Source organism: Belonocnema kinseyi, chromosome 10 (genome assembly GCF_010883055.1).
Source record: "Belonocnema kinseyi isolate 2016_QV_RU_SX_M_011 chromosome 10, B_treatae_v1, whole genome shotgun sequence".
NCBI lineage: Eukaryota > Metazoa > Arthropoda > Insecta > Hymenoptera > Cynipidae > Belonocnema > Belonocnema kinseyi.
This window is the reverse complement of record NC_046666.1, coordinates 3,125,458-3,137,975: the sequence shown is the minus strand read 5'-3', so window position 1 is coordinate 3,137,975 and position 12,518 is coordinate 3,125,458. Positions and strand designations below refer to the sequence as shown.

At 27.2% G+C, this 12,518-nt stretch overlaps 1 protein-coding gene across 1 annotated transcript in view; it reads left to right on the top strand.

Moving 5' to 3' along the window:
• The window catches only part of LOC117181956 (cytochrome P450 4C1-like), a 16,996-nt gene extending 15,343 nt beyond the window's left edge, over nucleotides 1-1,653 (top strand). Inside the window, exon 9 of the mRNA XM_033374984.1 lies at nucleotides 1,448-1,653. Coding sequence (XP_033230875.1) covers nucleotides 1,448-1,611 — 164 coding nt within the window. The 3' untranslated portion in view covers nucleotides 1,612-1,653. The remainder of the gene's footprint in view (nucleotides 1-1,447) is intronic.
• The last annotated feature ends 10,865 nt before the right edge of the window (nucleotides 1,654-12,518 follow it).

The window sequence follows — 12,518 nt, the reverse complement described above, 5'->3', positions numbered from 1 at the left end:
ATTAACAATAATTATGTGTGTGTGTAATAATATCCATATTATGTACACCTGAAAAACATAACCTGAAAATCGACGCATGCATGAAATTAAGAAACACGCAAACATCCAAATCGCCAATTTCTTCAATTTCTTTCAAATGGGGAACGAGATATAAATAGAAGACCACCGAAGTCTTCCGAAGCCTTCAGATCGGCAATCATCGTACAGCAGAACTCCGAAGTCGAATCGTGCATTTTCGGCTTACATACGAACTCACAGTGGTAATCATGCACTTTCTGTTTTGCGGCTCCCAAACGGTAGGTATGGTGGGGGTAAATTTCATCCACGATCTGCCAGCTCTGATTTGAGCACTTTTAAATATTTCAAAAAAGTTTATGGAGATTTCCGTAAATAATAAGTATTTTGAAAAACTTTTAGGGGATGTTCCACAAATTTTGGGGAGTTTATTTAATATTCCACGCGGCGGATGTATTATCATATGACTCTTACTAGTACCCGATCAGGCCCCGATTAGGATAAGTCGGGTCCCCTGACTAGCCCCCGACTAATCTACCGTGATGCTACTGGTCGGGGGCTAGTCAGATGACCTGACTAGCCCCCGACTTTAAGTGGGGTCTAATGGTCGGGAACCAGACTAGTTCCCCATTTGAATTTCTACACGGGTAATTTGTTTCTTTCAAAGAAAATAATTGTCTGAGACCTTTCATGTTATGAAATGTTTAATTCATTATTTTCAAAAATATAGTTTAATTTTTCTGAAATTAGTGTAAAATATTATTAGTAATTCTTACTTTCATAAAAATATAAAGTAGAAATTATTTTCATGTATCAATAAAAATAATTGTTCTTTGAATTTTTATGTTATAAACTAATTAGTAATTACCGAATTATTAATTTTTTCGGAATATCAAACTTTACTAAAATCTAAAATGATATAAAAAAATTTTAATCTTCGAATGATATCTCGGTCTTTAATATTACTAATAGTGATAGTAAATTCTGCGTTACATTGATTCATTGAATACATTATTTCAGATTTTAATTCAGCGAAATTTTAAGTGGTAACAAATTTTTAAAAATAAATAGTTATTCGAAAATTGGGTAAATGATTAAAAGAAATACAAAAGTAAGCGCCCGCTGGTGCGCGCACATGGTCGTCCCGTGCTAAAAAAATTAATTTTGAAAATTTTTTCGAGATTTTTTTTTATATTTTGAGATATTTAGGACCATAGAAACGTCCCTTAATACCTCAAATTTAATTTTAAAAATTTTAAAATCGCTATCACAATTCATTTCGATGTGAATTTTTGCAAAAAAATGTCGGTAAGGTAGAAATCGAGTGTATAATGTATGGCCTTAACTTGAAAACTTATAAACGTACTCATCCATTATTATCAGTATATTAATTTAATTTAAACACATTAATTTTCACTAAGTTTAATTTCAGGTCAGAAATTTGCTATGTTGGAACTGAAAGCACTGATGGCCCATTTGCTACACAATTTCAATTTTCAAGCTATTGACCACTCTCAAGAAATTACTTTTATTACTGATATCGTCATCAGACCTGCTCTACCAATTCGTTTAAAATTTATATCTCGATTAAAATAATTACATGTTATCATAAGAGGTGATTCTACATAATTTCTTGTAATTTTTATAATAATTCTGCGAGAAATACAAATAAAATACTTAGAAATATTTTTCTGTTTTTATACTGATAATTTATTCTATAGAAATTAACAAACAATTATTTGATTAATTAAAATTTGATGTTTAAAGATTGCTTTAGAGAAATAATTTTTTGAAGGACAAAAAAATCTGCCTCCGCCCAGTCTTGAACTTGGAACCCCACTATACATGAGTGCAGCATTAACCAATTACGAAACCGAGGCCCTTTAGCAGATCAGTTCTTGTTTCTCGAAGAGGAAAATTCTTGTGCCATTTTAAAGCATTTTAAAGTTCGCGTTTTTTAATTTAAATTTTTTTAATATTTAGATTGAACTCACGTTGATCATAAAGAATACAATTGTTACAGTGGAAAAAGAGGTATAGTATTCCCCGATAAAAATAACTTTGAGGAACAAGAAAAGATTTTCTGAGGCCTCAGTGGCTGAATTGGTTAACTCTCCACTCATGTATAGTGGCGTTCAAGGCTCAAATCCTGGCGTAGGCAGATTTTTTTCTTGTTTTTGTTTGAAGTAATCTTTTAACATCGAATTTTAATCAATAAAAATTCAAAAACTTCGACGTTATCATGCTTTAAAATGGTATAAACATATTTTTACTATTATTTAATTCAGTCAAAATTAATTATTTATTTTTCAAAACTAAGTTTCAAATGCGCGATACAGTTTCACATAAAAATATGTGTCAGATTAATGCAAAATTTTAAAACTCATTTTTATCTAAAATTAAAAAATATATTAATAATTCATCTTTTTTATTTAAAAATTCTAATAATTGTTTGACATTTTTTAAAATTATTTTGTTTTGTTTTGAAAATTCATTGCTTTTTTAGTTGACAAATATTTTAAAATATGTTAATTTTATTTTAATGTTAAAAAATAATGAGCAAGAAAAAATGTTCACGGAATTAACTGACAATCTTACTAATCCATTTTTAACTGATTTATGTTGAAAGTTAAACTATATTCAATTTTTCATTAAAAATCCTCTTTTTTATTTAACTAATTGGTTGAAAGTTAAACTGTTTTGTTAAAAACTCATTTTATTATTTGCAGGATTTACTATTTCGTTCAAAATTCGTTTTTTTGTTATTGAAAATTAATCCCTTTAACTGAAAATTTAACTATTACATTTTTGGTTGAAAATTTATCGTTCTGGTTGAAAAATCAGCTACTTGATTGAAATTTAAATTACATTGTTAAAAATTCATTTTATTGGGTTAAAATTTTATTATTAAAAATAATTTTTTTAAATGAGTTGTTTCATCTGAAAATCTAACTATTTCATTTTTTATTGACAATTGATCTTCTATATTTGAAAATCAAGGAATTAATATTGCATTGAGAATTAATCTTTTTTGGGTAAAAAATTTAACTAATACTTGGTTGGAGATTTACTTGTTTTTTTTTAATCATTTTTTAATAAAAATTAATTTTTATAACTGAAAATTTAACTATTTCATTTTTTGTTCAAAATAAATCGTTTTAAGTTAAGAATGAACTATTAAATTTTTTACCTGGAATTCATGTTTCAGAAACCAACTTTTTCCATCAGGGAAATAATTTTACAAGAATAATCCAAAAAGTGTCGCTAATCATAATAAAATTACATAAATATGATCAAATTTCAATGACATAAGTCAATGATGATTTCTAAAAAATTAAAATGATAGAAAATAGCTAAATAATGCATTTGTAAATAATTTTGTTTGTTATTATTAACAATAATAATTATTGATATTCATTGAAATGTCCTTAAGAATTCATGAATTGGTTATTTGCATGATAATTAAGTTTAATTTTCAAGCGATTTATATTCAAGTCTGAAGAAAACACTTTATTTATTTTAGTAATGAATTATTTAATATCTCTAATTAATTTTATGTAAAAAATATTTTTGTCTTTAAATTGTTCAGATTTAGTGCGAATCAAATGCCGAATTGGGGCTAATACCCATAAAACCATTTGCATGCACTTATTTATTTATAATAAATTATATAAATTTTTACACATCTGCTTTTCGTTGTTCGTTAAAAAAAGTTAAAATCAGGTAAAAATTGTTTCCTCAAAATTAATTTCTAAAATTTGAATTTAAGAAAAAATAATATAGTTTTCAATAAAATCTGGCTTAATTTAAGAATCCAGCCTTAAAGTCAGATAATAAGATCTTAAAAATAGTTTTGAGAAAAATTTGCTTTAAATTCAGCCAAATTTTTCTGAATTTAATCAAAACCAATTTTAAGATTGATTCTTATTTCGAGTATTCTAAACATTAATTTACTGTAGACTTAACCAAATTTAATGTGACTTTCAAGTAACATTTGGCTAAATTTAAGAGTCAATTCTTAAATTCAGATAAGATATTAAATTTAAAATAATTTTTCTTAAATTTAGGCGCTTTAGATTAAATGCAGTTTTGTTAAGTGCAAAAATCCTAAATTTTAATGAAATCAAAAAACATTTGAATAAAATTTCTTCCTTTTTAGGAAATATTAAAAAACTGTTGACATACAGTAAAATAAATTTCTCTGGATTTAAGCAAACTTGATCTGACTTTAAGTAAACTTTGGCTGAATATAAGCGACGCTATCCTGAAATTCAATTAATAAGGTGTTAAATTAAAACCAGTTTTTCTGAAATCCAGGCACTCCAGATTAAATTTAGTATCGCTTATTTAAAAAGGGTTTAATAGTTAATGATATGGAAAACAAAAAATTTAATAAAATTTCTTGCTTTTCTAGATTTAAGCAAAATTTATCTGATTTCAAGTTAAATTAGGATAAATTTAAGATTCAATTCTTAAATTCAGATAATGAGGTCTTAAATTAACATTAATTTCTCATAAATTAAGGAAGTTTAGATTTTATTATGTATTTTTAATTTAAAAGGGCCTAATTTATACTTAAATAAACAAACAGTTGAATACAAATATCTTGCTTTTCAGGGAATGTTACAAAAAAATATTGATTTGAAATAAAATGTTTATAGATTTAAGCAACATAGATTAGACTCTAAATACAGTTTAAATTAAAAAGGGTCTAATAATTAGTAAAATAAGAAAAACTTGTTATTAAACATTCTTTATATTATTTATAAATTCTTATTCAATAATTTAATTAATTGATTATTAATTAAGTTAATAAACAATGTTATCTTTATTGTTTATTTAAAAAAATTCATTTCTTATCCATCATAGTTTGACTCAAAAAATGGAATTTTTGATTTTTGATTTTTTTGCGCAATCAAAAGTGGAATTTTCGATTTTTAAAGAATATCCAAAAATTTGTCATGATAATCTTGTAGGGCTTTTAAAAAACAATGATTTTGCTGCTCTGACTTTATTTCATATCGTGCGTTGTTTTGGAATAAAATTTTGATTTTCGATTAATTTAAAAATTTTTGAAAATGCTATAAGTCTAAAAGTTTTTCTTTTGTCGAAAAAAGTTATTAAGATAAACAGTTTGTCCATTTCAATACTATGCATATCCGTACATTGAATTTTCAATTTCAGAAAAAAGTGGTCTCAACATTTTTCAAAATCCGCTCACTTTTTGAATTTTCATCAAAAATGGCTGGTTAATGAACTGGTACTTTCTTTTAGGACCTAAAAAAAGTGTGCCAAAGATAAATTTGATCCGTTCATTTATTCGAGAGTTATCATGTTTACGGCCGGACGGACAGACATACAGACGCCATCGTAAAATCCTTATTCTGGGATTCAGGGGGTCTCGAAACGTAGTTTGAAACGTAGTTTGAAAAATGGTATACTAAAATATTTGAAATTGAATAAGATTACTGTCCTTAACTGTTATTTCTGTTTCAATAAATGTGAAACTAGAGGGAACTGATGGAGGGAAATCCCCATTCGCGGGAGGTGTTCTCAATGCGCTTGTTCTTTTTACTTTCCCCAGATTTGCGAAGCTAATTTTCAAAAATAAATGTTTAAGTAAACAAATGTATTTTTGTGATTGTGAATTCTCTTTTGTTAAAACTCTTTTGGATTTAACAAGCACATTCTCATCACATAAGACCGGGGTTTTTGAATTCAGCGTTCTCGAAATGTGGAGATTTAAAGAAATCCGCAAAAGTCAGTTTTTACTGTTTTTTTGGAATTCTAAATTAAAATCAGACCGGGAAAACGAGGAAATGAACGGGAATTTTTTGAGACCGGGAATTTTACAAATATTTAGAAGAAAAATCTGTCCCTGTTCGATTTCAAAAGTTTAGAAAATAATTAGTTCAATTCTTATCTTCTTCAATCATCACATAATTAAGTCTACAGTGTGTAATTTGAAAATCTTCTGATTACAAAATTTTCCATTTTAGATTTTTTTTGAAATATGAAGAATTTTAAAATAGCAGTCTTGAAGACTTAAATAATAAAAAATTAAAAAGCTTTCGAAGTTGCAAATTCTTGATAAAAAATATTTTTATTTTATCAACCGTAAATATAAATAAATTATTTTTAAAAGGAAAAATAATTGATTTGTCACAACGATTCTAAATCCGTTCAAAATAAAAAATTTACGATTTTATCGCTAAATATTAAACTCTTTTAACTCGAAACTCGTATCCATTAAAAAATGGAAAAACAATATTGAAACTTTGTAAACTATGTTTAATTAAAAAATTACTTCATAATAATGTATTTTGTATTTAACGCTTTCAATAAATTTAAAATATTGGTTCAGTCCTCGGTTCAGTCTAAAATATTTAATTTTTAATCTATGTAATCTCAAATTTTCTCATTAAGAAAAAGAAAAATTATTTAATATTTAGCAATATTTTACTGTTTATTTAAGACGAATGAACTCAAACAGAATATTTAAAAATAAACAATTTGAAACTGAATTGTTTGAAATAGAAAGCCTTAAATAGTGAAAATTTCGAAGAGCTTTTAAGCTTTGAACGTTACTTTTTTATTGCTATTTTCAAAAAAAAAAAGTTTAGTTTATAAGGGAAATTGTTGAATTTCGATGTTTAGACAGCAATTGAATGCTTGTTATTTGTAATTAAAATTTTAGTAATTTTAAAGGTATTTAGAAGTTTTGAGAAGATTCAGAATTAATTTAAAACTTGAAATGATTTCAAATAATTTTAACAATTTTTGCAGCTGTCGTAAAAAAACTGAGATACTTCTTAAGAATTGTAAAAGGCTTCAAAAGAATAAAAACATTTTCATAAGATTTGTGGGAAAATTAAAAATAATTTTTTATTTTGGAATATTATTTAAAAAGAATATTGAAAAAGGTTTTTAAAGATTTCCAAATTTGTTAAAAAATAATCTAGAAGTTTTGAACAAGATTTTTTTTCAATTTGCAGTATTTTCTAAAACTGTTAGGAAAAATTCTATTCATTTTAAAAGACATTTAGAAATTCTTAAAAAATTACAAAAATAATTTTTAAATTGCATAAATTTAAAACAACTTCTAGATTTCTCAAGATTTTTAAATAAAAATTTGAAGCTTTTCAAGGATGTTTAACTACTTAAGATAAAAATAATTTAGTGTATAATTTAAGAAGTCTTCAGTGCAAAAAATGTAATTTTTCAAGTTTTATCGCTTCTATCCTAAAATAGTTAAAAATAATGTAATTTTGACAATTTTAAACTTGATTGATTCTGTAATTTAGAGAGTTGAAAATATTGACGTGTATTTATATTTATAGAATTCAATCTGAATCTTTGAACTCATTAATTTTTAAAGGTTAAAAATTCTTAATTTTGCAGTTTATCTGTATTTCATTTAAAATTGTTAATTCGAAAAGTGTTCATCTCTACCCAGTAGGCACAACATTTGGTGACGTCTTTACGACATTGTTACGACATCTTTACGACAACTTTACGACATCCTATGTCCATGTCGTTTCGGTGTCTTTGCAATATCGTAAAGATATCGTCAAATCAAAGGACTTATTTACGATTTCGAAAAGACACCTTGACGACATGCACATAGGATGTCGTAAAGTTGTCGTAACGATGTCGTAAAGATGTCGCTAAATTTTGTGCCCACTGGGTATATAATTTTATTATGATTAGCGACACTTTTTAGATTATTCTTGTAAAATGATTTCCCTGATGGAAAAAGTAGGTTTCTGAAACATGAGTTTCCAGTAAAAAATTTAATAGTTCATTCTTAACTTAAAATGATACGTTTTGAGCAAAAAATGAAACAGTTAAATTTTCAGATATAAAAATTAATTTTTGCTAATAAAAGAATTTTGTTAAGGAAACAATTAAGTTTATAACTAAAGAGATGTATCTTAAACTAATAAAATGTATTTTAACTTAACTTAAAACGATACATTTTGAGCAAAAATGTAGTTGAATTTTCATTCCTTCACATTAAATTTCTACCCAGAATGACGAACTAACAACAAAATACATAATTTTTCAACAAAAGAGTTGAATTATCAATTAAAAACGATCTACATATTTTCATAAAAAAATTGAATAGTTAAATTTTAAGTTCAAAAAATCAAATTTCAAGCACAAAAACAATGAATTTTCAACAAAATATTACAATCTTCAACCAATGCAATGATTTTTTAACAATGTCATTCACATTTCTATCAAGTATTAGTTAAATTTTCGACCCAAAAAAGATTAATTCTCAATGCAAAATTAATTACTTGATTTTTAATAATAGAAGATCAATTTTCAATCAAAAATGAAATAGTTAGATTTTCAGTTAAAGCAATTAATTAAAAAATACTAAAATCTTAACCCAATAAAATGAATTTTTAACAAAGTAATTTAAATTTCAATCAAGTAGCTGATTTTTCAACCAAAAAAATGAATTAGCAGCTAAAAATTTATTACCTGAATTTTCAACCAAAATAATCAATTTTTAACCAAAAATGTAATAGTTAAATTTTCAGTTAAAGGGATTAATTTTCAACAACAACAAAAAAACGAATTTTTAACAGAATAGTAAATCCTGCAAATAATAAAATGAACTTTTTACAAAATAGTTTAACTTTCAACCAATTATTTAAATTTCAAAAAAGAATTCTCAATGGAGGCGTTCCAGGTTCAAATCCGGGCAGAGGCAGATTTTTTTCTTGTTTTAAAAAAAAATCATTTCTCTAAATTAATTGTTAAACATCGACTTTTATTTAGTCAAATAATTTTTTGTTAATTTCTATAGAATAAATTATCAGTATAAAAACAAAAAAATATTTCTAAATCTTTTATTCGTATTTCTCGCAGAATTATTGTAAAAATTACAAAAAGTTATATAGAATAGCCTCTTATGATAACACGTAGTTACTTTAATCGAGATATCGAAAATAAAAGTAATTTCTTGAGAGTGATCGATAGCTTGGAAATTGAAAATTTGTAGCAAATGGGCCATCAGTGCTTTCAATTCCAACATAGCAAATTTTTTACCTGAAATTAAACTAAGTGAAAATTAATGAGTTTGCGAGCTGAAAAATTTAAAAATTAAATGCAAAGTATTAAGGGAAGTTTGTATGGTCCTAAATTTTTCAAAACATAAAAAATATCTCGAAAAGATTTTCAAAATTAATTTTTAAGTCGCACTAGAGTACCATGTGCGCGCGCCACCGCGCGCTTACTTTGGAATTTATTTTAATCATTTACCCAATTTTCGAATAACTATTCATTTCTTTAAATTTTTTACCACCCAAAATTTCGCTTAATTAGAATCTGAAATAATGTATTCAATGAATTAATGTAACGTAGCATTTACTCTTACTATTAGTAATATTAAAGAACGAAATATCATTCGAAGATTTTTTTTTTTTTTATAGCTCAGATACTCATTCCACAACATCACAGAAACTCAAAAAGGTTACACAATTAAATAAAGGTATTTAAGAAGTAAATAAACTTTTTTTATACAAATTTATGTCACTCAATTGAACAAATTTAAAGTCCCGTCTGCATGTAACTTAATATTGTGAACTAAATTATTTAGTTAATAATTAATTAAGGACTTAATAACATTAGAAGCATTATCAATTATTTTTATCATTTAAGACATTATTTGACTGAAATAGGGGTATTTTTAATATAAATAAACTTTCATTATACAAATAATATGTAAGATTTAATTACAAAACCTTAAAGTAAATAACCTGTTTATGTTACTTAATCAAGAAAAATTAAAAGTCAATCTTTATGTTATTTAATATTGTTAAAAAATTAATCAGCAATTATTTTCGAAATCAGAATTCAGATGCTTATTTAACATCGCAAAACTTTACAAAAAAAATGTAACTGGAATTGAGGTATTTTAAACATTCACAAACTTTTATTATGCAGATTATGACCAATCTTAAATCACCTAAACTTTAAATAAATAATAAATTTATCTTACTTAATTACAAGAAATTATAATTCAATCTTTATGTAATTTCATGTCGTGAAAAAATCAGGTAGTAACTAATTAATGTATTCATAACGTAAAAATCATTAAAATATTATTTTCGTTCAAGCATTAACATTATTTTATTCCACATTTTTTTTTAATTTTCACTTTCATTTCTAAAACTTTGATTTATTAATGACCTCCTATACTAATTTCAGAAAAAATTAAAACACATTAACATATAAATTAAAAAATTGAATGCAGATAATTATTGCACAATATCTGAATCATTTGAAAAATTATGTAATTGTAATAGGGATATTTTAATATAAATAAACTTTTATTATGCAAATCATATACAATATTCAATTATATAACCTTCGAATAAATAATAAATTTTTGTTACCTAATTTTAAGAAACTAAATTTTAATCTTTATTTAATTTAATATTTTGAAAAAATTATTCAGCTAATAATTAATTAATTATTTCACAATATGAGAAGCATTTAACTATAATTTTCACTGAAACATTTAAATAATTTTTATTCTATATCTTTTTTCAAATTTGAGCTTTCACTTCTAGAATTTTTTTTATTATCAACATTTTAAAATAATTCCAGAAATCATTAGTTTTAATAGAATCAATTATAACAGTCGATCAGTTCAAAATGTAAAATTCATCAAACAATAATTTTCATTGAATCATTCTAAAAATGTTCACATTACATTTTCTTTAAATTTGAAACAGCATTTCACCCTACCAAAGGTTTTCTTCCTACCGAAGGTGTTCTCGCGTTGATCTCGCGGTAGGGCTCTAGCTTTCCTCTCATGACTTTGACGACTACGTTGGCGGTAACATTGCTACTGACAGGGTTTCCCATGCCAAATAGGCTGATAACGAAGAGGAGAGGAACTAAGTAGAACACCAAAATGCATCAATGAAAAATGGAGAATATATTAAAGACTTTGAAACGCTTGTCGCTTCCCGAGGATCGACGGGCGCCCCTGAAGCCACAGCTGGTTGCCACAGCATGCCGGACGGTGGCGATGGTGAGCTGCGAGATGGTCAGGCAAATCTCATTAATCAAACAGCTGGCCAACAAGAACATCTGCGACAAACGGTAAGCAGTGGAACATCAACTGTGCCTACTGAGGATGCTTTGGCTTGCGCTAGCTATTTGCAGCCAACCACCTCGACAGAAATACCGTGGGAGAGCATCAATTGGGATACCACAATGAAAGAGGAATTGGTGCGTCTCTATTACGAAAGTGCGAAGTTTGAGACGAAAATGGAAAAAGGATACAATTTAAGAACGAAAGTTGCAGTAAAGTATCCTAATATAAAAAAGTCGCACTAAGAGATCTTATCGCTAAGGTGAAGGACATCAGGACTAATCTACATGTTACAGAAGACCGAGAAATGGAGATTAAACAACAGGTTGATTTGGCGTGGAAAAACGATGGCAATGAACACTAGTTAGAGGAAGCCGCGTCAAACGGTCAAGCAGGAGCAATTCATGTTCTTCTTCAACCTGTTGATGATCCAACACCACCACTAGCTCCAGAGGTGGATGACCTTATACAACCAGAGGCAAAAGCAGAGGTTCAGCAACCAAAAAAGCGACGAAAATGGACATGCCATATGAACAGAGATGTTATGCGCCTTTATTTTTTGGCAGACAAATGTGGAGAAAGTGTGAGGAGAGAACATCATAGAGTCTTCTTACTTAAATACCCAGAGCTAGCGAAAAAAATAAATGCGCAGAATCTGGCAGATCAAAAACGCTTAATATATGTAAACAGACTGCTTTCGGATGTTGAAATAGCTGCTATCAAAATGAAAGTGGAACTGCAACTTCCTATTGATGAACTCGCCGTGGAAGATATGGACAACGAAGACTTGATCGAAACTGAAGGCATAGGTGCTAGGGATAATGAACAGCATGTAACGGATCCATTAGAACCACATCCGGATATTTTAACGATGATGTGGATAGGGAAATCCCATAAAAACTATAGCATCTTGAAAGGAATTTTGTTCATTCTTTACTAGAGTTCAGATATGTAGAATCAACACTAAGGCATTCTCTGTCCAAAATGAAAATCACAAACTATTTGCGTGCACTAATAGCACATCTCGACAGCAAGGTTTTACCTACGTATTTGAACGTAGCACAAACTGCGTTAGAGGTGGAAACTCTTGTATACTGTGCAGCTGTGGCAGCCGTTAGAACATGGTCCTGAAAACTAAGCCTGCAAATGCAGTTTTTGTCCCAGCAAGGGATTGAGATCCACCATGGAAGATCATGTTGGATATGGATGTTAGCAAAGTAAGGTAAAAATTGGGTCGATTAACTCAATCTAAACAAGGAAATAGAAGCAGAAAGCTAATAAACCATGTTACGAGGGTAGTTCAATAAGTCCTTAGAATGACCAACAGATGGCGCGCGAATCGCTCCAAATCATCTGTTTTCAGTCAGCACCACTCCCGACTAGA